Source organism: Hippopotamus amphibius, chromosome 12 (genome assembly GCF_030028045.1).
Source record: "Hippopotamus amphibius kiboko isolate mHipAmp2 chromosome 12, mHipAmp2.hap2, whole genome shotgun sequence".
NCBI classification, from domain to species: Eukaryota; Metazoa; Chordata; class Mammalia; order Artiodactyla; family Hippopotamidae; genus Hippopotamus; species Hippopotamus amphibius.
Window position 1 is genome coordinate 48,747,364 of NC_080197.1, and position 24,355 is coordinate 48,771,718.

At 45.9% G+C, this 24,355-nt stretch overlaps 1 protein-coding gene across 7 annotated transcripts in view; it reads left to right on the forward strand.

The window, feature by feature from the left end:
* Nucleotides 1–18,717, forward strand: part of FERMT1 (FERM domain containing kindlin 1) — a 56,234-nt gene extending 37,517 nt beyond the window's left edge. For 4 of the 7 annotated variants that reach the window (XM_057701516.1, XM_057701521.1, XM_057701515.1 and 1 more), the window contains 4 exons: nucleotides 245–466; nucleotides 1,064–1,188; nucleotides 2,592–2,733; nucleotides 6,480–8,830. In XM_057701516.1, coding sequence (XP_057557499.1) covers nucleotides 245–466; nucleotides 1,064–1,188; nucleotides 2,592–2,733; nucleotides 6,480–6,653 — 663 coding nt within the window. In that variant the 3' untranslated portion in view covers nucleotides 6,654–8,830. The other 3 variants (XM_057701517.1, XM_057701518.1, XM_057701520.1) reach the window with 3 other exon arrangements.
* The last annotated feature ends 5,638 nt before the right edge of the window (nucleotides 18,718–24,355 follow it).

A 24,355-nucleotide genomic window follows, 5' to 3' on the forward strand; every position in this document is an offset into this window, starting at 1 on the left:
CATTTGTATTCTCTAGCCCCTTGGTAACTAGAAATTCAACACAGGACTCAAAAGCTCTCACTGGGTGTTAAATTAAGTGGTAACTTAATTCAACACTTAGTCCGAATATATGCCACTTCGTATCTTTCCTTGTTGGGAAGGGGACGGTTTTGTATCATAGAGATGAAAGCCCAGGTCCTACATTGTTCCCAGCGTGCAACTTTGCACTTGAACTTACTTCTCAGCCCTCTGGTGTTTGCTGCAGGAGAGTCAGTATGCACAGTGGATGGCAGCCTGCATCTTGGCATCAAAGGGCAAAACCATGGCAGACAGCTCCTACCAGCCAGAGGTCCTCAACATCCTTTCATTTCTGAGGATGAAAAATCGGAACTCAGCATCTCAGGTGGCTTCTGATCTCGAAAACATGGATATGAACCCAGAATGTTTTGTGTCACCTCGGTGTGCAAAAAAGCACAAGTCCAAACAGGTACTGCTAATCTGGTTGGGGAGATTGTTTGCAGTAAATACTGTATTTTCTGAAATAAAATAAAGAATTAAATTGATTGAGCTCATCGTCATGAAAAATCAGCTCATGGGGAAATTTGACTATGAACTGGATGTTAGATGGTATTAAGAAATTATTGTTAATTTTGTTAGCAGTGACTGTACTGCTGACTGAGCAAGGCAATATTCTCAGAATAAACCTAATTTTAAAAGAATGATTTAGTCCCCACAAATTAAAATTTTAAATTATGCTTCCATAAGAGTGGGTTGAAAGTTACACAGATAAACTGATTCAAGTAGAACCACTGTCCATGGAGATTCCACAGACCCCAGAAAGAAGGACTCAGGACTCCTCATCTACATGAAGCTTAGAGGCTTATGTGTTGGCTAGTCTTCCTGTTTCTCCATGGTGATTTGCATGTATTAGAGAGAGAGAGAGTGTGTGAATGAATGAATGAATGAATGGGAGAAACTGTCTTTGTGGAGCTGCAGTTGGGCCTTGCGTTGTTCTTCTTGCTGTGGACCTGGAGCCAGCAGGATGATTGCTAAGGGGAATCTGACGTCTCCCGCTTCTGCTTAGCTGGCAGCCCGCATCCTGGAAGCCCATCAGAACGTGGCCCAGATGCCCCTGGTCGAAGCCAAGCTGCGGTTCATCCAGGCGTGGCAGTCTCTACCTGAATTCGGCCTCACCTACTACCTTGTCAGGTGATTACAGTGCTCACTTGCCTGTCTCACTTTCTGTCCAATTTTAAGTGACTTCCTTGGAGCCCAGTTTATTCTCATTTGGTCTAGAATGTAGAACTCTTTCTTTTCTTTTTTAATTTTAGAATACTGTGCTTTTACGAATGGCCCAAACACTTTGGCTTCTGATAACAATCTTCCGTACCTCTGCTCAGAGTGCCTGCCTGATCTCTCTGCTTCTCCTGGGCCCCCTAAGTTTTCAACTTCGCAGCAAGAGTGATCCTTGTAAGATCTCGGTCAAACCATGTCAGGCCCCTGCTCATCACCATCTGAAGGCATCGTGTCACATGCAGAGAAGGAGCCAGACCCTAACAGGGGCCCTACAAGACCTTAGGTCTGGAGTTTCTCATCCTCTCCCCTCCTTCTCTGTGCCCAGCCACACTGGCCTCCTAGCAGGGCCTCGAGCATGAGGGGGAAAAAAAGCTCTGGCCTTTGCACTGGCTGTGCCCTTTGCCTAAGATACTTTCTCCCCAGATACTCGTGTCGCTCACTCCCTCACAGACATTAGTTCTTGGATCAAATCTCCCTTCTCACTGAGATCTTCCCTGACTCTCTATTTTTTTTAATTTATTTATTTATTGGCTGTGTTGGGTCTTCATTGCTGCGTGCAGGCTTTCTCTAGTTGTGGCGAGTGAGGGCTACTCCTAGTTGTGGTGCACAGGCTTCTCACTGCAGTGGCTTCTCTTGTTGCAGAGCACAGGCTCTAGGTGCTCGGGCTTCGGTAGTTGTGGCTCATGGGCTCTAGAGTGCAGGCTCAGTAGTTGTGGCACAGGGGCTTAGTTGCTTTGCGAAATGTGGGATCTTCCTGGCCCAAGGATAGAACCCATGTCCCCTGCACTGGCAGATGGATTCTCAAGCACTGTGCCACCAGGGAAGTCCCTGGCTCTCTATTTAAAATTATAACAACCTCATTGCCTGTATTCCCTGTCCTACTTCTGTGTCTTATCCTCCTTTATGACCTTATCTGGCATGTGTATTTCACTTATTCATGACCCTCTCCCCCACCTAGAACACAAGCTCCATGAGGTCAGGAATCTTCTGTCTGTTTAGGTGACTGCTGTATTCCCAGTGCCTAGAAGGGTACCTGGCATATGCAGTTGGAGCTAATTTGAATTAACTGACTTGACTGCCTCTTATTTTGCTTTCCTCTGATGTCAATTTCCCTTAAATAATGTCTGCAGGACAGCCTTTATTCTCTCCAGCCTACATATTCTATCACAATAAAAATGCCCTTCTACAGAAAGTTAATCCCTCATTGTCTGTTCTTCAGAACTGATTAGAAATGTTGGTATTATCTTTAAGAAGTTGTATGTGAATGAACATCATGTTACAGGAAGCAGTTACATATTGTAACAATTTTTTTTCAGATTTAAAGGAAGCAAGAAAGATGACATTCTGGGAATTTCATATAATAGGTTGATTAGAATTGATGCAGCCACTGGGATTCCAATTACAACCTGGAGATTTACAAATATGAAACAGTGGAATGTAAACTGGGAAATCCGGCAGGTAAATGAAAGTTTTTGGTACATTCAGCATTGAGCCTATAAATGTGTGTTCCCTCAGAACTGCAGCTTATTCTGATTTTAAGAAGGTATTCTTATACTTGGAACTCAGAAACCACAAGCATGTGGTAATTGTCTGCTAAAATAATCACATGCAGTTCTGGGCAGTTTCCTAACAAGCACAGGCCAGATGCTTTTGAATTAGCACAAGTTGGCTTAGTCTCCATACAGACAGACTTTACAGTTGCTGACAGTTTGATTAATTTCCTTCAACTCAAGGGTATGATTATATATAGGATTTAGGCTGGTGATTACTCAGCAGAAACTACCTGAGATGTAAATATGATACAAAATAAATCCAAAATCTTCTGACTGGCTGCCCAGAGGTGTAACTGGTTGAGGCCTCAGAGGCTCAACTATCCCGCTGGAGAGCATTCCTGTCCAAAGGGGAAAGTACCAGAGAAGCCAGTGAGGTGCACAGGGGTGATGGAGGAAACAGCCTCTGAGTTCAGGAGCCCTCGGCGCCCCCCATCTCCACCCTAGGAACCATGTCAGGCCACGCCCACATCATAGGACTTGCTAGACCCAATCAGAGGCCCCTGAGTGTCCTGACGATTTAAAACATTCTGCTCTTGCTAATACAGGATCTTTACCTGACTCCTTTGGCATTCCCATTTTTCCAGTAGAAAGCTGCCAATGTAGAGAGAGGATAAGGGACTCAAATTAAACAAAAAAAAAATGTGGATTCCTCTCAGCAGGGCTGTTGACCATCTGGACTCATTTGTAGAACAAAGTTTTGAGGTTAGATGGCCTCTAAGGCGGTGACTCAGAAACCTTGTTGTACCCTCAAAGCCATGTAACTCCGACTCTGGGAAATGCAAATGAAAACTACGACGAGGTACCACCTCACAGCAGTCAGAATGGCCATCATTAAAAACTCTGTAAATAACAAATGCAGGAGAGGGTGTGGAGAAAAGGGAACCCTCCTATACTGTTGGTGGGAATGTAAGTTGGTGCAGCCACTATGGAAAACAGTATGGAGGTTCCTCAGAAAACAAAAAATAGAACTACCATATGATCCAGCAGTCCCACTCCTGGGCATATATCCTGACAAAACTCTAATTCAAAAAGATACATGCACCCCTATGTTCATAGCTTCACAATAGCCAAGACATGGAAACAACCTAAATGTCCATCGACAGGTGAATGGACAAAGATGTGGTACATATATACGATGAATACTATTCAGCCATAAAAAAGAACAAAATGCCATTTGCAGCAACATGGTTGCAGCCTGAGACTATCATACTAAATGAAGTAAGTCAGAAGGAGAAAGACAAATACCATATGATATCCCTTACATGTGGAATCTAAAATATGACACAAATGAACCTATCTACGAAACAGAAACTGACTTACGGACATAGAGAACAGACTGGTGGTTGCCAAGGGGGAGATGGTTGGAGGAGGGATGGAGTGGGAGGTTGGGGTTGGCAGATGTAAGCTATTATATATAGAATGGATAAACAACAAGGCCCTACTGTATAGCACAGAAAACTATATTCAATATCCTATGATAAACCATAATAGAAAAGAATATTTTAAAAAGAATGTATATATATATACATATAAATGAATCACTTTGCTGTACAGCAGAAACTAACACAACATTGTAAATCAACTACAATTTAAAAAAAAGAAATGATCCAACTGTACACCTTAAATAGGTCAGTTTAATATATGTCACTTATGCCTTAATAACACTGTTTGGGAAAAAAAAATCTGACACTGGAAATTGCTGAGATCAGTGATTCTTCTTTTGTTTGTTTTTAAAATAACATTTATTTCTTAAAAGTTAACGTGCATAATCAGAAACCAAAAAACACAAAAAGCAAAAAACAACGTCATCCATAATCGTAAGCAGTTTACCATTTGACGTGTGCTTCTAGTCTCCTTTGTGTATCTACACACAGAGCATCCATTGTCATATAATAAAGGTCATACAGTTATCTATTATGCTTTTTCACACATCAGGAATGTTTACCATTTCAAAATCCCAAAGCTATATGAGTATTTTGATAACCGAGAATACACTACACCAACTCAATCTGGAAGGAAAAAAATGTAATCCTGCCTTCCTTGGCGACAAAAGTTTCATAAAAGACAAAAATGGCAACAGGCCTCTAGATAAAGATATTGGTAGAGATATGATTAAAATAGTACATTCCCTTAATGTTCCATTAAAAATGAGACAGGACACGAAGCATAAAATCGAACATATCCACATACATGCCTCCCTCTATACGTCCTTCTGCCCCTCTGCTGCCAGCCTAATGAGCAAGTCCTGAGGTGCATTTCTCGGAGACAGTTTAAGAATTCCACGTCCAGGACTTCCTAGGTGGCGCAGTGGTAAAGAATCCGCCTGCCAATGCAGGGGACACGGGTTCAAGCCCTGCCCTGGGAAGATTCCACATGCCACAGAGCAACTAAGCCCATGCGTCACAACTATTGAGCCTGTGCTCTAGAGCCCGTGAGCCACAACTACTGAGCCCATGTGCCGCAACTATTGAAGCCCACGCACCTAGGGCCCATGCTCCACAACAAGAGAAGCCACTACGATGAGGAGCCTGCTCACCACAATGAAGAGTAGCCCCCACTCGCAACAACTAGAGAAAGCCCGTGTGCAGCAATGAAGACCCCAACGCAGCCAATAAATAAATAAATAAAAATAAAAACAAAAAAAAAGAATTTCACGTCCATGATGCTGCTTTTTTATCAATAATAACAAGATATTTACAAATTGGTTAATTCACTAGCTCTATTTTTATCGTACATTATCACCTCGGAACACCTAAAAACTTAGAAGTTGCAAAATAAAGAATGAGTCTTGCAAAAGACGTTTTGCTAGTGTGTACTTTTGAACAATTCAACTTACCCATTGCTCTATATGTTACATGCATTTGGTTTAACTTTATATATTATGTATATACTGGACAAATGGATCCTGACTTTATAATATCTAGTCTCTAGATATTAAAGAAATTGCCAGTGTATGACAGAAGTAGAGTTAGTAAACTAACACATTTTGTACACTGTGTGTTAAAATTCATTGAAAGAGTCTTCTGAAAAGGACCTTTGGAAATGAAATTGTAAATCACATCTAAGTGACACATGTGCCTGCACTCGCCCACTGTTGGATGGATGATGGAAATAAGGAATTGGGAGAAGTGAAGGCTTCTAGACGAGAATGTTTCTGTGTGGATCAGTGATTCTTAAAGGTCCCCAGCTGATTCCAGTGGGCAGCCAGGGTGGAGACCGGGTGAAGCTTTGGTTTCTTCTAGTGTTAGCGTTTGTGACTTCCAGCTGGGAAGGAGTGAACGTCGTGGCTGTAGGAAAATTCACGTGGGCCTTTTCCTCTCTACTAAAAAAATCTGCAAAGCACCCTGCCCCTGGACACAGGGAGTGTGTAGATGGTTCTTTAACCTAAACAAGAGGCAGACAGGCAGGAGCGATCTCTGTCCAGTGTTAATGCTTGGCCAGGTGTGCGGCGAGGCTGGCACCACAAGGGGGCGCACGGAGAGCGCGGACTCTCCTGTGGGGTCCGATGCGAGCGGGGGGTTTGGGGGGTTTGGGGAAGCCCAACTGTCAGCACCTCTGCAGTCCTCGGCTCTGGGACCATCTCCATCCAAGCGGCTTCTTTCTCACCCGTCCTTGTCGGAGTTTAAACGTACCTGTGCCGTCCTCTTCCAGGTGGCCATCGAGTTTGACCAGAACGTGTCCATCGCGTTCACCTGCCTGAGTGCGGATTGCAAAGTCGTGCATGAGTACATCGGGGGCTACATTTTCCTCTCCACCCGCTCGAAGGACCAGAATGAGACGCTCGACGAGGACCTGTTCCACAAGCTGACCGGCGGCCAGGAGTGAGCAAAGCGGGCTGCTGGGCCTCCCCCGACGCCGGGTCCTCGGCCCACACCGAGTGCACATTCCAGGCTGACAGAGTACAGTCACCACCCGACACCCAGACCCTCGCCTCATTTCCAGCACCCTGCCTGGCACCTCCCTCTCCTCACTCGGCCCTCTGCTACCCACGGTGGACGGGGCCTCAGCTCACCTCTTCTGTAAAGGGGGGCGGGAGAGAGGACAGTGGCCGGCGTTGCTCTGAGGCCCCAGGTGTAGCCATGACCTGCGGAACCTGCAGGTGCACAGCTAGAAGCTGTCCCCATGCTCATCTGCTCTGTTGCTAAGTCAGAGGAAATACCAGTCAAAAGCACATGTAGCCAGGACAAATCTTATTCCCCAAACCCAGGTACAAAAAGAAATATGTCTTTCCTTAACAGAAGTGCTTTTAACACCCATCTTGTAAAAATGGCACAGGGAGCCCCTGCATACATTTTTGTCCTGGAGGTCAAGGTCTGGGGGTGCAGGTCTGGGGAAAGGTGGGGTTACCTGGTACCAGTTGGTAACAAGGGGTCAGAGCAGTGGCCCTCAGTGTCATCAGTCCCGAATGACATGTGCCAAGGTGACCATTGACCCATCTGGTCTTGGACATTGGTTACTGCCCCACCTGCAAGTCCCATTCCATTCCTTCAGCCACCTTTAAGTCCTTCTAAAGACACAGTGACACAGGTTCAGGGAAACCCATTCCTCAAACCCGTTCCATGTCTCAACAGCTTCTGCTCTGGGCTGGGGCTCAGGAAGATGGTCCCAGCTCTGTCTTCATAAAGACTGCCCCCCAGCATAAAGGCTTTCAGTGAGGTCTCCATCCCAACCAGTCAGGACACAGGGCAGCCCCGTCCCCAAAGACCAGCAAGTTCAAGGGCTCTCAGCTTACCCAAGGGGCTTGCTTCTATTTAGGGCCTTTGGCTGGTCTGTGGGTCAGGGAAGCCTTGCTCTTCTCTCTCATTACTGTCCTCCTGGATTTGTGTCTGTTTATGTGACTCATAGCCTTTCCCCTAAAGGCCTTTGGCTTTGTAAATCAAAAGCTGATAATGGACTTTTTTTTCCCTCTACTTTTTGCTCTGTTGTCTCTGCCTTGAGACATGGATGTGACCAATTAACAGCTGCCTCAATTGTCATTTTCTGTTTTGGTTTGTCAGTGTTGGGAGGAGTGAATTTTAAGAAGGTAAAAAGCAGTACTGGAGATAGAGGGAAATATCAGTGTATTTTATTATGTTTTCATCAATATTCTATTCTCCTGTCACACAAAGGATGTGGGTTGCATTTCCACTTTGAAGTTCTTTTAGGATGCAAACCTCGGGGGGTCTGGCTGGACCTCAGATACCCAAAAACATCAGCTAATGCTTTATTTTCCAACAAAGCTGTTTGAAAAGAGACACTCTGCAGTTCTGGGGGCCACCTGGAGACAGCCTTGGCTGGGGACCCTTGGGCCCTGAGCCAGAAGCTGTCACTGGAAATTCCTCTTTCAGCCTCTCCTTAAAGGTGAATGTTAGTGAAGAATCTTTAGGCAACACCTGAACTTCTGAGGCCTAGCTTAAAGGCTGGACGTGGCTCAGGCACTTGGAAAATCTGGTCCATGTCATAAACAACTGAGTTTGAAACATTTTGTACGGAAACCAGTGCCAAGTGAACTGTGTTGAACTTGGTGGTCATTACTCCATAGTCATGGGGTCCATTTTATTAGAACCTAGCTGGGCCGTACATGAAAGTAATGGTCCTTGATGTCATAGTTCACCTGTCTGCTGTCAAATGCAGCTCTGCTGAATTTACCAAGGCTAGACCTTTGGTTCAGCCTTCTTTCATAGCTTTTCCTGGTTGTCTGACATTTCCTGGAAACACTCCAAAGAATTGATGGTTTTAACCAGACGTTCAGGGGAGCATTTCTTCCCCAACTCCACGGCCACTTCCCAGAGGAATAAACAAGTGTGGCAAGAAAACCTTAAACACTGCTCTTCCAGAGAGCAACCTAAGGAATTTTTTTATATTGGGTGCAAAGGTCACCTGACTTCCTATGATGAAATTTGAAATTAACATGTGCCTTTCAACCCGGTTTGATTTCTTATCTACTGTACATGGGGAAATCTGCATTTTTTGTTATTTTATATGACTTTTTAAATTAAAAGGGTTACATGGATTTGCATATGGTCTAGTTGTGTCCTCGCCAGTCTGTTGCCTCTAAAAAGGTGAATATTTTCTCCATTATGAAAAAGGGGTACAACTTTCAGGTTTAACGTATGCTTTTCTTCACAATTCCAAGATTTGAGCTTATTCTCTGCAGTGAGATTGACTTAGAAACCTCACTTAAGGGTTGGTTTCAACTCCTTTCTCACTGACTGTCACCAGATTTCCTGACATATCATGAGCTCTTTCTATCCAGGTCTACCTTTTGGAAAAAGCACCATAGAGCAAAAATATAGCCAGAGGCAGAGGGGCATCAAGATGCCTCTGATTTGATGGCCAGATGTCAAGGGCACGTCTTTGAGTTAGTGATAGACGGTCCATTGGGTTAGGGATGTGCAGTTTTTAGATATCCCTTCATGTAATTGTCTTTTTTTTTTAATTTAACTGCAGTTTGATTTACAGTATTAGTTTCAGGTGTACAGATTCTTTTCCATTATAGGTTATTACAAGACATTGAATATAGTTCTGTGTGCTATACCTGGGGTCCCCAACCCCTGGGGCCAGCTGGGCTGCACAGCAGGAGGAGAGCAGCGGGCAAGTGAAGCTTTATCTGCCACCCCCCATCGCCACTCCCCATTCCTCCACCCCCACCCCATCTGAGGAAAGATTGCCTTCCATGAAACGAGTGCCTCATGCCAAAAGGGTTGGGGACCACTGTGCTGTGCAACCTTTTGTGCAATTCTCACATCAACCCACAGGGGGCAGAGACGGCTTGCCCTCTGATTTCACAAAGGGGAAACCAGGATCAGAAGGTGAACTCACTTGCCCAAGGTCACACCAAGAGTAAGCACTGGAACCAAGATTCAGAGCCAGGTCTTAACTCCAGAGACCAATGAGCTTAACCCAGCAAACCCCACCATTCCATTTCCGGCCTTGAACTGCCTGCCCCACCCCCAGCCCCAAGAAAGGCCTCTCCTGAGCTCAGTGTCCCCAGATCACACACTGGTTGGGGAGGGCCAGGGAAGTTAGAGGAGTGGCTGCCCCAGAGGAGCTGGGGAGGTGCAGGTGGATCAGAAAGGTCCAGGAGCCAGAGATGTGAGTTGCCTCACAAATATTTTGATTCTGGGAAGGTTTCATTTTCATTCCGAAGGTCGAACAAGTAAGCAAATGAGTCTGATATTTGAAAACTCACCTTTGAGTTGTAGGCACTAGACGCCAAGACATCTTGCAATGTTTGTTTTCTGAAATTGCTTTAAAAAAAAAAATTTAATTCACTTGTAAGTAAAGACTTCTTTTTCACTTCAGTACATTCAGCAAATAGTAAAATAGAAAAACGAGGCTCCCTTCCAGCCCTGCAACCTCCCTGAGAGATTTTAAGGTGACAGGAGGAAGGGGAACAGGCAGGAAAATCATGTGAAATAATGAAATAGATACGAAATGTATTCTTTCATTATTTTCCCACACGAACACATGATTTTTATGATATCACAGGCAATGTGATCATGTGAAATAATGACATATATGAATTTTTTCCATTATTTTCCCCACAAACATGTGGTTCTCCTGCTTCCTCGCCTTCCTACACTACCACCCCAGAATCTCTCTGGATGCGGGCGGGCCGAGGGGAGCCGCCTGCTCTTCTGTTTCGCCCCCTTTTCCTCTTCATGTCCCCTTCCTCCGAGAGCCACTGAACCCTGGGCATCTTGGACACGCCGAAGGTGAGCACGTGGCCCTTCCTTGTGCTCAGGCTTCCCCGCCCCTCTCTCCACACCGCGTCATCCTGAAGCCGAGTGGAATTGCTGAGCTCCAGCAGAAGAATAGAACCCGCCTGTGCGCTCCAGCCACTCACAGATGCCTGTGCTGTCCCAGCTCCCCCTGGCCCTGGGGGATGGTTCTCAGACTTCCTCAGGTCGGAGCCCTTCTTGCTGGGTGCAAGGCCGGATCCTGATAAATTAAGCCACCCCTGAGCCTGGAGCTGCACGGAAGCCACGACACGGAACACCAGGTCACCATTGAGAAAGAGCCTCGGGAGCCCCCGCCTTGCAGGAAGACCCCATTCCGCCGGGGAGCCGCCATGAAGCACGTGAGCGGGATGGGAACGCGAGGTTTCTCTTCAGACTCTCTGATGCTCCGTTCTCACAGCTGCCCACGAGATTTCCAACCAAATGAATTTACTTCCTTCTGACTCGCCATGGGACCTTGGAGACCTGTAGTTCCCCCGCAGGCCTCAGTTTCTCCAGTCGTTACAGGGGAAAATCCCACAGCCCCTCCTCCTCCGGGGACCCCTACGGACGGTGCTGTCCTGTCGGGAGCCCAGCAGGACGTGGTTTCTCTTCTTGGGCCAGTGACAGGTGGAAGGCGGGGCCTCCGGCTGCTGTCTGAGGCCCCTGGGAGGCAGGGATGTGCCCCCGGAGGAAGCAGAGCCCTTTGTGAGGGGACCCAGGGCCTCAGGCGAGGGAACGGGCCGAAGCCCCAAGCCTGTGTCTTCTGACTCAAGGGATGTGTCGTCAGGGTCCTTGTTGATCCCAAGCAGGGCCCAAGACGGGAAGCAGGGAAGGCAAGTGAGGTTCCAGAAGGGAAAAAATATTATATATATAATAAATACTATATCTCCAGGATATATATATTATAATATGTATATCCTTGAGAAAAGAGGGGGTGGGGAGTGCAACAGGGCGGGGGGCGGGGGTGCAGCTCAACGCCTGGTGGTTGGTGCTGGGGCGGCTGGTTTGGGCCCAGGACCTGGCTGGTGAAGGAAGCCCCCCCACTTGTGCCCACTGTGGCCACTGGGAGAGAACAAGCACGCTCTTAAGCAGGCAACACGATGGAAAGTGGGGGACCCGTGCTGGGAATGGTCAGGTATTCCAGGGACCGGTGAGGCTTGGGGATGGAGGTCTGATGAGGGGCTTACAGAGCGGCCCTCTATCTCTGTGCTACCACTTAACTCCCGTCAGTGGTCCCAAAGAACCAAAATTGGCAGCCAGGTCAAACCCAGCGTTAAAAACATCACAGAATCAGTGTTTCTTTTCTAGGACTTGCAAAGCCCACACACCCAGCTGCAAAATGGAAAGCATCCTCTTTGCTGTGGAGGGTCGGATAGTGAGCATTAAACCCACATAGACTGCAGCTTGAGACCCAGCTGCTCAGAGTGCGTGGCTTGCATCCACAGCATTGCTCAGAAATGCCGAATCTCGCAGGGCAGGTGGGGACCAGGGTGAGGCAAGCAAGTCACCCAGGGCACAATATGTAGAGGATCCTCAGGGCCTCCTTACCTCACCCTAGTCCCGGCTCTGAGGCCCACCCCAAGCTTCTGAATCAGACTCTGCATTTTAACAAGACCCTCAGCTGATATGTGTACACAGTAAAGTTTGAGAGGCTGTGGCCTAAGACATCGCATGGATTTGGCAGGGAGGACACCAAACACGGAAGGAATTATGAGCACAGATGCCATAAACTCTGCGTGCCAGCGTATGTGTTGACTCCTGTCCCCCAAAACTTTATGTTCACCCAGAACCAGTGAATGTGACCTTAATTCAAAATAGTCTTCACAGATGTAATCAAGTTAGGATGAGGTGTGCTAAATCAGGTGGACCCTAAATCCTGTACGACTGGTGTCCTTATGAGAAGAGGAGACACAGAGACAAGGAGAAAGAGGGCCGTGTGATGGTGGAGGCAGATGTTAGTGGTGTGGCTGCAAGCCAAGGAGTGCTGCCAACCACCAGAGCAAGGAAGTGTTCCTCCCAAGAGCCTTCAGAGAGATCACAGTACAGCTGACATCTTAATTTTAGACTTTCACATTCCAGAATTTATGAGAGAACAAATTTCTGTTTGAAGCCACGAGGCCTATGATCATTTTTTTTCTGGTAGTTCTAGGAAAATAATGCAGACAGAATTTTCACATCTTTAAAAGTGGGGTTGCTGGGACTTACCTGGTGGTGCAGTGGTTAAGAATCCACCTGCCAATGCAGGGGACACAGTTGGATCCCTGGTCCAGGAAGATCCCACATGCCATGGAGCAACTAATCCCGTGTGCCACAACTACTAAGCCTGCGCTCCAGCGCCCGTCAGCCACAACTACTAAGGCCATATGCCACAACTACGGAAGCCTGCGTGCCTAGAAGCCTGTGCTCCACAACAAGAGAAGCCACCACAATAAGTCTGTGCACAGCAACAAAGACCCAATGCAGCCAATAAATAAATTAACTTCTTTGAAATGGGGTTGCTGCTTTCCCCACCATATCCCTGGCCTACTGGAAAGAATAGATGACAGAACGACTGTAAAGATGTTTTTAAAACTGTAAAATGCAATACAAAGGTAAAGTATTATTTTTACTGAAGACATACTTTCAATTATGAAAGTATTTATGAACTTATTTTCAAAGAAGTTTGTGTGATAATTTGGATACTTGCTCCCCTCCCATTGTGGGCAGTACAGACCTCCTGCCCCATTGTATGGGCTTGGTCATATGACTTCCTCTGGCCAATGGCCAATGGGATGTTAGTGGTTGATGTGAGCAGAGGCCTCCATGTGCCTGTACCGTTTGACTGGCCTCTTGCACTCCTGTCATCCACTGTGAGAACAGGCTCCCCTGGCAATCACCTGGGCCACAGAATGAGACCCATGCAGCAGGTCGGAACCTAATCCGCAAGTTGGACCCAAGCCTGGCTAGATCAGCCTACCCTCAGATTACCAGCACAGGAATTAGTTCTTGCTACTGTAAGCCACTGAGTCTGGGGACATTTGTTAAGCAGCATTATTGTGGAATGAATATGTCACAAAGAATAGAAAATGAATGAAATGTCACAAAGGATAGAAAAGAAGCCTCTGCATTATCTATCCACACTAACACTATTCAAAGACATACACTGTTGGCATATTGGTGTGTGTCTTTCCCGTCTTTATATCATCCTGTACCCTGGTTTTGTTTTTGCTTTTGACTTTTTTTGTTGTTTTTTATATTTCAATATAGTATCTATTAAGTCATTACAGATTCATGGAAATCGAATAATTCATAAGATATTCATTGAGAAAAAAAGTAGCTATTTGAGTGCTGTCTGAATGCACAGTGTGGGGCGATGATCTGGCCCTAAGGCAGCTTACAGCTTCTGGGGTGGAACATAATGCTTCATCTTTTAAGACATTTTCTTTCTTTTTTTCCCCACCTTCACACATTTCTCCCACCCTCCACTCCCAACCTCTGGCAATTTTCAATTTGTTCCCTGTTTCTATGAGTTCAGTTTTTTCAGATTCCACATCTAAGTGAGATTATACAGTATTTGTCTTTTTCTGTCTGACTTACTTCACTTAGCATAAAACCCTCCAGGTCCATGTTGTTACAAATGGCAGCATTTCCTTCCTTTCTATGATTAAATAATACTCCATTGTGTGGATACACCACATTTTTTTATCCATTTTTTATCCACTCTGTCAATGGACATTTGAGTTGTTTCCATGTCTTGGCTATTGTGAATAGTGCTGCAGTGCACATGGGGGTACAAATAGCACTTCAAGATAGTGATTTCATTTCCTTCAGATAAATATCCAGAAGTGGAATCACTGGTATCAGTGGATCATATGGTAGCTCTATTTTTAATTTTTTGAGGAACCTCCATACTGTTTTCCACAGTGGCTGCACCAATTTACATCCCCATTTTGTGATATATTCTTGCTTTCTCTTCTGATCCCATCCAGAAAATTCTCTTACAGATCTTGAATTTGACCATGTTTTCACCATAAGCAAAAGCTGAGAGCATCCGCCTGGTCAAAAAGAAAACTGGAAGAACAGCAGTGGAGGGAGATCAAGCCTCGGTCTGAGTGTGTCTGTCTCCTCAGCTGAAGGCAAGGGTGTGGCCCCATGTGGTTCCTCGTAGCCCTTATAGCTCAGCATTCAGCGCTTACAGTCCCCTCCCCGCACCTCCCCCATAAAGTCAAGGCGCCCCCACTCCGATGCGACGCTCCAGGCCTCTCTGCTATGCGTGTGCTTTTCCCCCAAACCTCTGGCATCGCTCTGCCAACACGGCCCCACTGTCTGTGTCAGGCCACAGATTACGTAACTCAAATATCAGGGCAGGCTAACAGGCTGCCCCAGCAGTCAAGTATGCCCCAGGGCAAAGGGATACCCAGAGGTTAAATGGCTGCACCCCTTTAGAGACAGTGAAGTCAGCCCCTGCCTTCCCAGAGAGCAGTCGTCTCCACAATAATACAGCTACCAGTCCACGGCTGAAAGAACTAGGAATCTAACACGGATGAAGGGCTATCACTTGTGCTTCCCATGAGGTCTTTCAATTTATCCTTGAGGTGAGGTAGGTATTATCAACCCCATGGTACAGAAGTGGAAAAGTGCAGTGGAGTCTTAGTAAACTTTTAATAACTCCATGGATGGGAGGGAGCCCTGATTTGCCAGTTTCCCTGGTGTAAAGACTCCTACCACAGCCAACATGACCCAAGATGACATCAGTGAACACAGAGTTGGGAAGAGATTCAAACACCTGGCTCTCTGACGGGGCTGGGCTGCCTCCAGCACATGCCAGAACTGTGGACAGAGAGGTCAAGCAACTAGTCAAGGTCACCCCAGCTGAAATGTGGAAAGCGAGGGGATGAAGCCAGACCTCTACTTTAGCACAACTCCGTATTCCCGTGTGAACAGCAAGGCTTCATGAGCCAAGAGCCCTAGACTGTCTTTAAACGTGATAATATTACCCCTGAGGTGATTTTTTCCAGAACATATTAGGTCAGGCCTACAAAACTCCATAGACATTTTTCCCTCCCAATTACATTACATCAGATTTCAAACATCAAAATGGTGAAAATTTCTTCTAAAAAGTCTTTATATCTCAACTGCTGGTCTACTTGTCCAATATGACATTTGACTGTAAATCTAGGTCAGAGGTAGGGTTTAGGAGAGGGAAAGAATTCTGCCTTCTTCCCAACAGAGCAAACACCAAACTAGGACAGGAGACAACCCCACCAACCCCCGCAGATCACTGGCCCAGCTCCTGTCATTGCGTATAAATGACTGATGGCAGTCCCACCCGGGACAGGTGACTCCTCCTCAGGGACTGAGCTCTGCTCTCAGAGGCTGAGTGAAATGTGTTTGTTCTGACCTTTTCCTCCCTTTATAAGTGGTTCTTTGAAACCAGTAGGCATCAGAACAAATGGGCTGTCAAACACTTTGCAAGAAGCTGTTGAGTTGCTTGTGAGCTAGCAGAGTCCGCTGTAGGATAAGGCGCTATGCATGCAGATACGTCCGGGGCAGGTGATGCGCATGCACAGCCGCTCGGATGCGAGGCCCCGGGGACCCCAGAGGCACGCCCTGCCCAGTCTCACATATCTTTAGAAGACGTGACTATATATCCAGTGTGTCTGAGAATGTAATGCAGCCTGTGGGCCCAGAGTTTTCAAGCTGTGCTAGGGTTCAGCCAATTGTAATTCAACCAATTTAGTTAAATACACACACACAATTTTTATACATTTCAGTTAGAGTTGTTGAGCTACAAGTGACAGAAAACCCAAAATAATAGTGTCTCAAAAATAAGGAAAGTTTTTTTCTCTTCCACGTAAAACTCCTAAGGCAAGCCTAGGCCAAAGAGGCATTATGTACCATGTTAGGGACCCACATCTTTTTAGCCTTTTACTCTTCCATCTCATAGTGTGACTTCGGTGTCATCTCTAATGTAGCCGCTTTAGCTCCAGGCATTATACCACATGGCTTCAATTAGCTACAAGGGAGATTGAAACATTTGGTCTTTATTCAAAGTAACCATGAACTTGGGACTTCCCTGGTGGTGCGATGGTTAAGAATCTGCCTGTCAGTGCAGGGAACATGGATTTGATCCCTGGTCCAGGAATATCCCACATGCCGTGGAGCAACTAAGCCCATGTGCCACAATTACTGAGCTGGCATGCTGCAACTACTGAAGCCCATGTGCCTAGAGCCAGTGCTCTGCAACAAGAGAAGCCACGGCAATAAGCCTGCACACTGCAACAAAGAGTGGCCCCCACTCACCACAACGAAAGAAAGCCCGCGTGCAGGAACAAAGACCCAACACAGCCAAAAGAAAAAAGAAAAAAAAAAGGTAACCATGAATTCAAAACCCAGGGTTCATTTTCTCATGAAGGTGAGAATGGTTCTTGGGAGATGAGGAGCTCCCTCTGCCGTAAGCACCTGCTACATGCCACACACCACGTCAGCTGCCAAGGAGGATCTGTTGAGCAGAGTTGATAATCTAGCAAGAGGCAGGCCTCTGAGCAAATAACTTGGTGATGTTGTATAACAGCTACTATTCTTGATATATAAAAAAGACAGATGAGAAAAAAAAGGAGAGAATGGTTTTGTTAGATCAGGAGCAAAGTAGGAAGGATTCTCCAGAGGAAGGGACATTTAGACTTGGCTTTGAAGGATGAGTTAGAGTTTGCCAGTTGAGCAGAAGGATGGGAATTAGGCCAAGCTTGACAGAGTGGCGACTAGTAAAGAGAGCCACTGAATGTTCTTATACTTGAGGGGCCGCAATCAGATTTGCATTTTAAAAACATAAGTCTGGCAGCTGAAGGAGGATGGATGGAAGAGGGCTACATTGGAAGTTGGAGAGTCAGTTCAGAGGCTGCTGTGATGGCCAAGTTAAAAGACATTGAGAACTGGAGCTAAGCCATTGGAGAGAGATAGGAAATGTGAGAGCTGACTCAGAACTAAAATCAGCAGACTTTGCAACGGTGACCAACACAATTTTCCCTTCTTCTCACTAACAGAACTTGAATTTGGCTGAGTGAATGTGTCCAGCTCCAGGGGTGGATCTTATTGGTCTGCACCAATCTGACCATCCTGTTCCACATTCCCCAGTCCCCTTTGCAGGTAAGGATGTCCACGTGACCAGTTCTGACCAATGAAGCCTATGGGGAAGTACACTGTGGAGATTTCTGGGAAAGCTTTTTCTATCCTGATAAAAGGGATATGCAGCTGGCTTCACCTTCCCCATTTTCCCTGCCTTGAATGTGGATGTGATGCCTGGAGGTACAGCAGCCCTCCTGCAACCCGAAGGCAACAAGCCTGAGAATGAAAGGATACCCTAAAGATGGTAAAGATGGTAGAGCCTGAATACAGGAGTCCTTGTCATCATGGGGACAGCTGAAGGGACACCAACAGCTGCCAGATTCTGGACTTTTTGTCATGTGAGAAAAATAAACAAATGTGTTTAAGCCGCTATAAGGTAGGTTTTCTATAATTTTCAGCTGAATATATTCCCAGCTGATTGTGGTGAATTTGTAGAGTAATGCAGCAGAGGGTCGAGCTTGACCTATGTTTCTAACTTGGCTAGTTGGGTGTATGGAAACCCAGTTGATAAATAAATATAAAGGACACTAGAGGGGAAGAAGGTGCAGATAATCATCAGGGGACAGAGACAGTGAGTTCGCCTTGGGTGAGTCTGATATCTCTGTCATTCCTGACATGATGTGATTCTATGAAGTATATGTGTGGACGTCTGCAATGGTACATCCTCAGAACTCCCCTTTGGCAATTCTCAGCAAAGCCTCATTCACCTTATTTGGGATATCCTGACTGTGGATGACTCTTCATTACTTTCGTGGGGATTCAGGTTTTGGAAATATCTAAAAGTAAATATGGTGAGTTATGAGATTGTGAAGAAATATTTTGGTGAATGCTCTAATAAATAAAAGTAATCCTGTTGATTGTTTCATGTGTGAATCATAAACTCCTTCTAAAAGCAATTCTAGAGCAAGAATTACTAGTGTATTTTCAACACTAAAAGCATCATTTGCAAAAGGACACCACCTACCAAGCAACTTTGCTCAAGACCAACTCTTGCCAGATAGTTTTTTTTAATTACTCACAGGAGCTGGTGATCCAAACATCCTCTCATGTAAAATAGGCAGATATTTTCCATGTTCTCAATACTCCTAAAAAAGAAATGATCTCAGAGTTCTAATCTTGAGTTCTTTCTCAGACTAACTTTATGAAATTACTCCTAGTTCCTCCAAGCAATAAAGTTGAAATAACAGCCCGTGCCTCCCATCTAAAGGAGGGTGGTGGACAAGAACTGGTGGTCAACTTCCTAGAACCTGGAGCGTCTCTCATATGTTCCATAAATACTTGGCATAACTAACAATTACCAATAAACTGATTTTGCTGTTAATATACTATTGAGGATTAATAACCATGTACTTACGATCTATGTTCTTTTCAGCAATAACAGAAAGCCATCACTGTTAAATCTGCTTTTCAAACAAATACCTAATATTCCTACTCTCTGAAATTGCTATGTTATACGCCTTCTTTTCTTCTCAACCTTCCTCATCATCTACCCTCAGCTGATGATTTGTAACGTAATGACCTGTCCATTACCAGGCACAGTGAAGTCATCAAAGGGGAACAGCCTCATCTTTTCACACTGCGTCTGTCCTCACAATGTCCTTCTTCCCTCCTCCCACAGGGAGAATAGTGTTTAATCTCCAGGCTTTGAGTATTGTCCTCGTGTGACCTCCGCAGGACGTGACTCCTGAAGTCTCCTCTTCTCTCTTCCGAATCATTCGCCTCTTCCCATCTCGCGGTGCCTTCCCATCCAGCCGGCAAACATGTTCTGTATCTATGGGGGTTTAAAACATAGTTGCAAATTCTCTGACTGTTCTCCCATCAAGAGGTGGGGGCGATGTCCCCTCCCTTAAATCTGGGTGGGCTTCTAGCTGAATTGACCAATGGAGTACAGCAGAAGTGATATTCTTGTGACTCCTAAACGTCAGCCAAAAAGGCCACATAGCTTCCATCTTGCAACAGGATCCTCCCTCTTGGAGCCCTGAGGCCACAAGGCTAGACATGCCACTGGAGGCACTCCAGTTGACAGTCCCAGTGGAACCCAGCCTTCCAGCCCTGCTCATCCGGGTGCCAGTCCTATGCATGAAGCCACTTTGAACCCACAAAACCCGCCCATTCAGCAGCTGAACACTACCAGTGACCCCAGGATGCAAAGTGGAGAAACAGAGTCACTCAGACAAGCTATCACCAATTTCCTGGCCCACAAACATCGTGGGACAGAAGACATGTGATGCCTATTGCTTTACGCCACTAAGTTTTAGGGTATTGTTAGGCAGCCGTAGATAACTGCAAAAATATTTCCAATCTTAAAAAGCTTTGAACTCCACCTTACCCCATATTTCTGCTCCTTCTCAGCAAAATTTCTTCAAAGAGGTAAGAAAACTGATACTACCCTGTTTCTCACATCCTTAACGCCTCCCTCTGGCTTCTGTCCTTTCCCCCACCCCAGACTCCGCTCTCGTCCAGGTCATAAGTGTCCTCCCTTTGTTCGGTCTCTGAAAGCCTGGTTGGCTGTGCCCTCCCCACCGAAACTCTCACGACCCCAAGCTTTCCTGAGTGTTCTTCCCCCTCCCTGCTGCTGCTTCTCAGCTAGCAGCCAGCGGGGCGACTCCCCCTCCTCGGCTCCCCCTGCAAATGCTGGCCGCGTTCCTCCTTTTCTGTCCCCACACGTTCCCTGGGAAGCCTCCACCAGGCTACTGGCTTTAAGCACCATCTGAGCGGTGACACTTCCCAAGTGTAACTCTCCAGCTGCAACCTCTCCCCAGAATTCCACGGTCTAGTTCTCTCCCAACATCTCCTCTGGAAGTCCAGCAAACATCACAAACTTAATGTGGCCTGAGCAGAGCCTGTGACTTTCCTACGCTGACTCCATTGCTCTCTGAGGCTTCTCTCTCCCAGTAAATGCCATCTCAGTCTATCCCGTCCTCAGGCCCAAAAGCCCAGGGACCACCCCCGATGCCTGCTTTTCTCTCCTCCCTCGTGTACCAGTTTCCTACGGCTGCTGCAACAAGTTGCCACAACCTCAGTGACTTAAAACAACACACAATATTACCCAGCCACAAAAAGGAATGAAATTTTGATCTATCTTACAACAAGATGGACCTTGAAAACATTATGCTTAGTGAAATAAGCCAGACAGAAGGACAAATATTATATGATTCCACTTATAGGAAGTACCTAGAATAGACAAATATAGAGACAGGAACTAGAACGGGGTGGGGGGGAGTTATTATTTAATGGGGTCAGAGTTTTTATTGCAGATGATGAAAGTTTTTAAGGCAAAGATAGTGGTAATAGTTACACAACATTGTGAATGTACAAGGGTGAGTCAAAAATTATCCGCGCTCCAGTTATATTAAAAATTCTGTAAATTCTACAGCCAGAGTGCGGGTAATTTTTGACTCACCCTCGTATTTAATGCCACTGGCTTGTACACTTAATGAATGGTTAAAATGCTAAACATTATGTTATGCATATTTTACTACAATAAAAATGACAATAACATAGACGTATTCTTTTTTTTTTTAACAAATCTTTTTTTTTAAATTATTTTGACTGTGCCTGGTCTTAGTTTCGGCATGCGGGATCTTCGTTGCGGCATGGGGGATCTTTTCTTAGTTGCAGCATGCAGGATCTAGTTCCCTGACCGGGGACCGAACCCCAGGCCCCCTGCATTGGGAGCACAGAGTCTTACGCACTGGACCACCAGGGAAGTCCCAACATGTATTCTCTTAGAGTTCTTGAGGTGAGAATTCTGAAATCAGAGTGTCAGCTGCACCATGCTCCCTCCAGAGCGTTTAGGAGAGACTCCACCTCCTTGCCTTTTCCAGCCTCTAAAGCTGCATTCCTCACTCCAGCAGTGGAGCAGGTTCCTTCAGCCTCCACTTTGCCTTCTTCTCTGCAGTAAAATCTCCCTCTGCCCCCCTCTTCTAAAGACACTTGTGATTACATTCAGGGCCCATCCAGAGAATCCACAATAATCTCCCCATCTCAAGATCATTACCTTAATCACATATGCAAAGTTCCTTTTGCTGTATAAAGCAGCATCTACAGGTCCCAGGGATTAAGAGGTGGATATCTTTGGGGGTCATTATTCAGCCTACCATACCTCACTTTCAATCCATTAACAAATTCTGTGGATTCTACTTTCAAAACATATTTCAAATGTGCATACCTGTCTCAACGTTTATTGTCATCACTCTCAAGCCAATACCATCACCTCCCCCTTGGACACATCCAAGACCCTCCTAATGTAACTCCCTAGCTTTGTTCTTGCCTACAGTACACAGTAAAATAGTGACCTCTTAACACACCAAGCAGGCCATTCACAGCTTACTTGCAAGATAGCTTCCCTGCCTCCCTCTCCCCTCCCCCACATTCCTCTAGACACAGCAGGCCCTTCCCTGCAGGCTCTTCCCTGCTGTTCCCTGGAACGTCATCCCGTGGCTCTCAGCATGACAGCTCCATCTCATCCTCGGGTCCCAGTTCAAATGAAGCAACCCCTCTTGATGACCATCTCCACTCTCCTCCCCAATTCCTTTACATCACATCAGCGTGTTGATTTCCTTTATAACTCACCGCGATCTGTAGTTACCATATTCATGTATCTGCAGGTTGTCTGTATTCCCCAGCAGAATGAAAGCTCTTGAAAGAAGAGACTATTCTCCAGCATTTAGAACAGTGGTTAACGCAGAGCAGAAGCTCAGTGTGTTGAATGAATGAACGAATGAATGAATTAGTGAGTGAATGAATAAATGAACAAATGAACTTGACACCATAATCAAGGCCTGTATCAACCCAAATAGACTAGAATATGCTGCAGTAACAAGCAACCTACAACTACAAGGTTTCTTTCTCATGCCAAATGCGCATGTGTCCAGCCTCAGGGGCGCTCTGGTCTTCCTCGGGACCAGGCTGACTGAGCAGCCACGATCCCAAACAGTGCCAACTGCAAGAGGGGAAGAAAGAGCCCTGAAGGCTCTCACACCAGCAGTTACATGCATTGCCTGGAAGTAACACACATCGCTTCCTGTTACAACACATCAGCTGGAATAAAACAGGGAAACATGATTCCACTTGACCACAAAGTGCCAGGAGTACAATCTTACCAAGTGGCCAGAGGGAGAGAACCTGAATATGTGGCAAATAGCACAAATGACCACCATGGGCCCCTTTTCAAAATGGCCCAAGAAACCTTCCCAGGCTCTCTCCTTACACCCCTCCTCCATGGCTCCTGCAATCCTCCTGCCATTTTGAGCTGCCCCTTCCCTCAACACACCGTGACTTGTCAAAGCTCCATTTCTTTGTACATAATTGAGCCCTCTGTCTGGGATGCCCTTCAGAGGTCATCACTGTTCGAACTCTTGAATAGTGTTGCCAATCCTTGAACTTCAAATAAATGGAACCACAAGGTACACACCTTTGTGCCTGGTTTCTGTTGTTAAACGCAGCATCATTGAGCATCATCTGTGGCGTCGAGAATGTCATACTTCACTCTTTTTTGTGTCTGTGTCATGACTATACCATTGTTATGACTATACTTTGATTTATGCATCTATTTTCCTGTTTATAGCATTTGGGTTGTTTTCAATTTGGGGCTTTTGAATAAAGCTGTGATAAACATTCTTTTGGTGGATATATGCACTCATTTCTCTTGAGTATAAACCCAAGAGTGCAATTGCTGGGTCTTGAGGTAGATGTACGCTTGGCATGCATGGATCAATACTGCCAGTTTTCCAAAGCAGCTGTGCCACCTGTCACTCTCGCCTGAAAAGTTCTAGCTGTTCCACATCTTCCCCAACAGTTGGTACTGTCAGTCTGTTTCATTTCGGCCATTCTGGTGGGCGCATATTAGTATCTTACCGTGCTTTACATCTGCATTTCCATGGTGAGTAATGACACTGAGCACATGCTCGTATGCCTATCGGATGGCATGTAGTCCTTCATCCCACGAAATGTCATCGAACCTCCACATTGCATGTCATGCAGCTATAGTGATGGGAATAAACATTCACGCTCCGTGATGTTCCAACTCGAACACTGTTGCTTTTGGAAAATTTTTATTCAACATTTTAAAAATCTAAATAAATACACAGGCAAACCCTGTCTGTTCTTCTATGGAAAAATCCCAAATTAGGAAATATAACTGATCGGAAACAGAAGGGGAGGACACAGGTAATAGACAGTCATTCAACAAACCTTTCCTGAGCATGTGCTGTGTGCAGGCACTGCCAGACCCTGGAAACAGCAGTGCAGTGCCCAGGCTGGACACCCCCCCGCACCCCCCGCCCCGGGGTAAGAGCACTCGCGGTTCAGCGCTTTGTGATGTGACAGTGCACTCATGCTGTCCAGGACTGTCTTCTGTCTTCTTCCCCTTCTAGACTGGGAACTGCTTGAGGACAGGGTCCCGGTCTTATTCATCTCTGAGTCCCTCTTTTATCTACTGAGCACCTGGGACACATGCTGGCATGTTCTGAGGCTACATGTGTTCAATTGCTAAGCCTGAACCAATTCATTTACTTAAAACAATGAGACAGATAGAAGTTTAAGCATACATTGTACCCAATGAAAGATGAGCACTGTTAGGATGTGAATCCAGTATCCTGTTCCAGTTTAAGGAACTTTTCACTTGTGCGCTGCCCCTGGGCTGTAGTGAATTCCAGAATGTGGTTTATAAAAATAGCCTATATACTATCTTATCCCACTTCCCACAGCCACATGCAG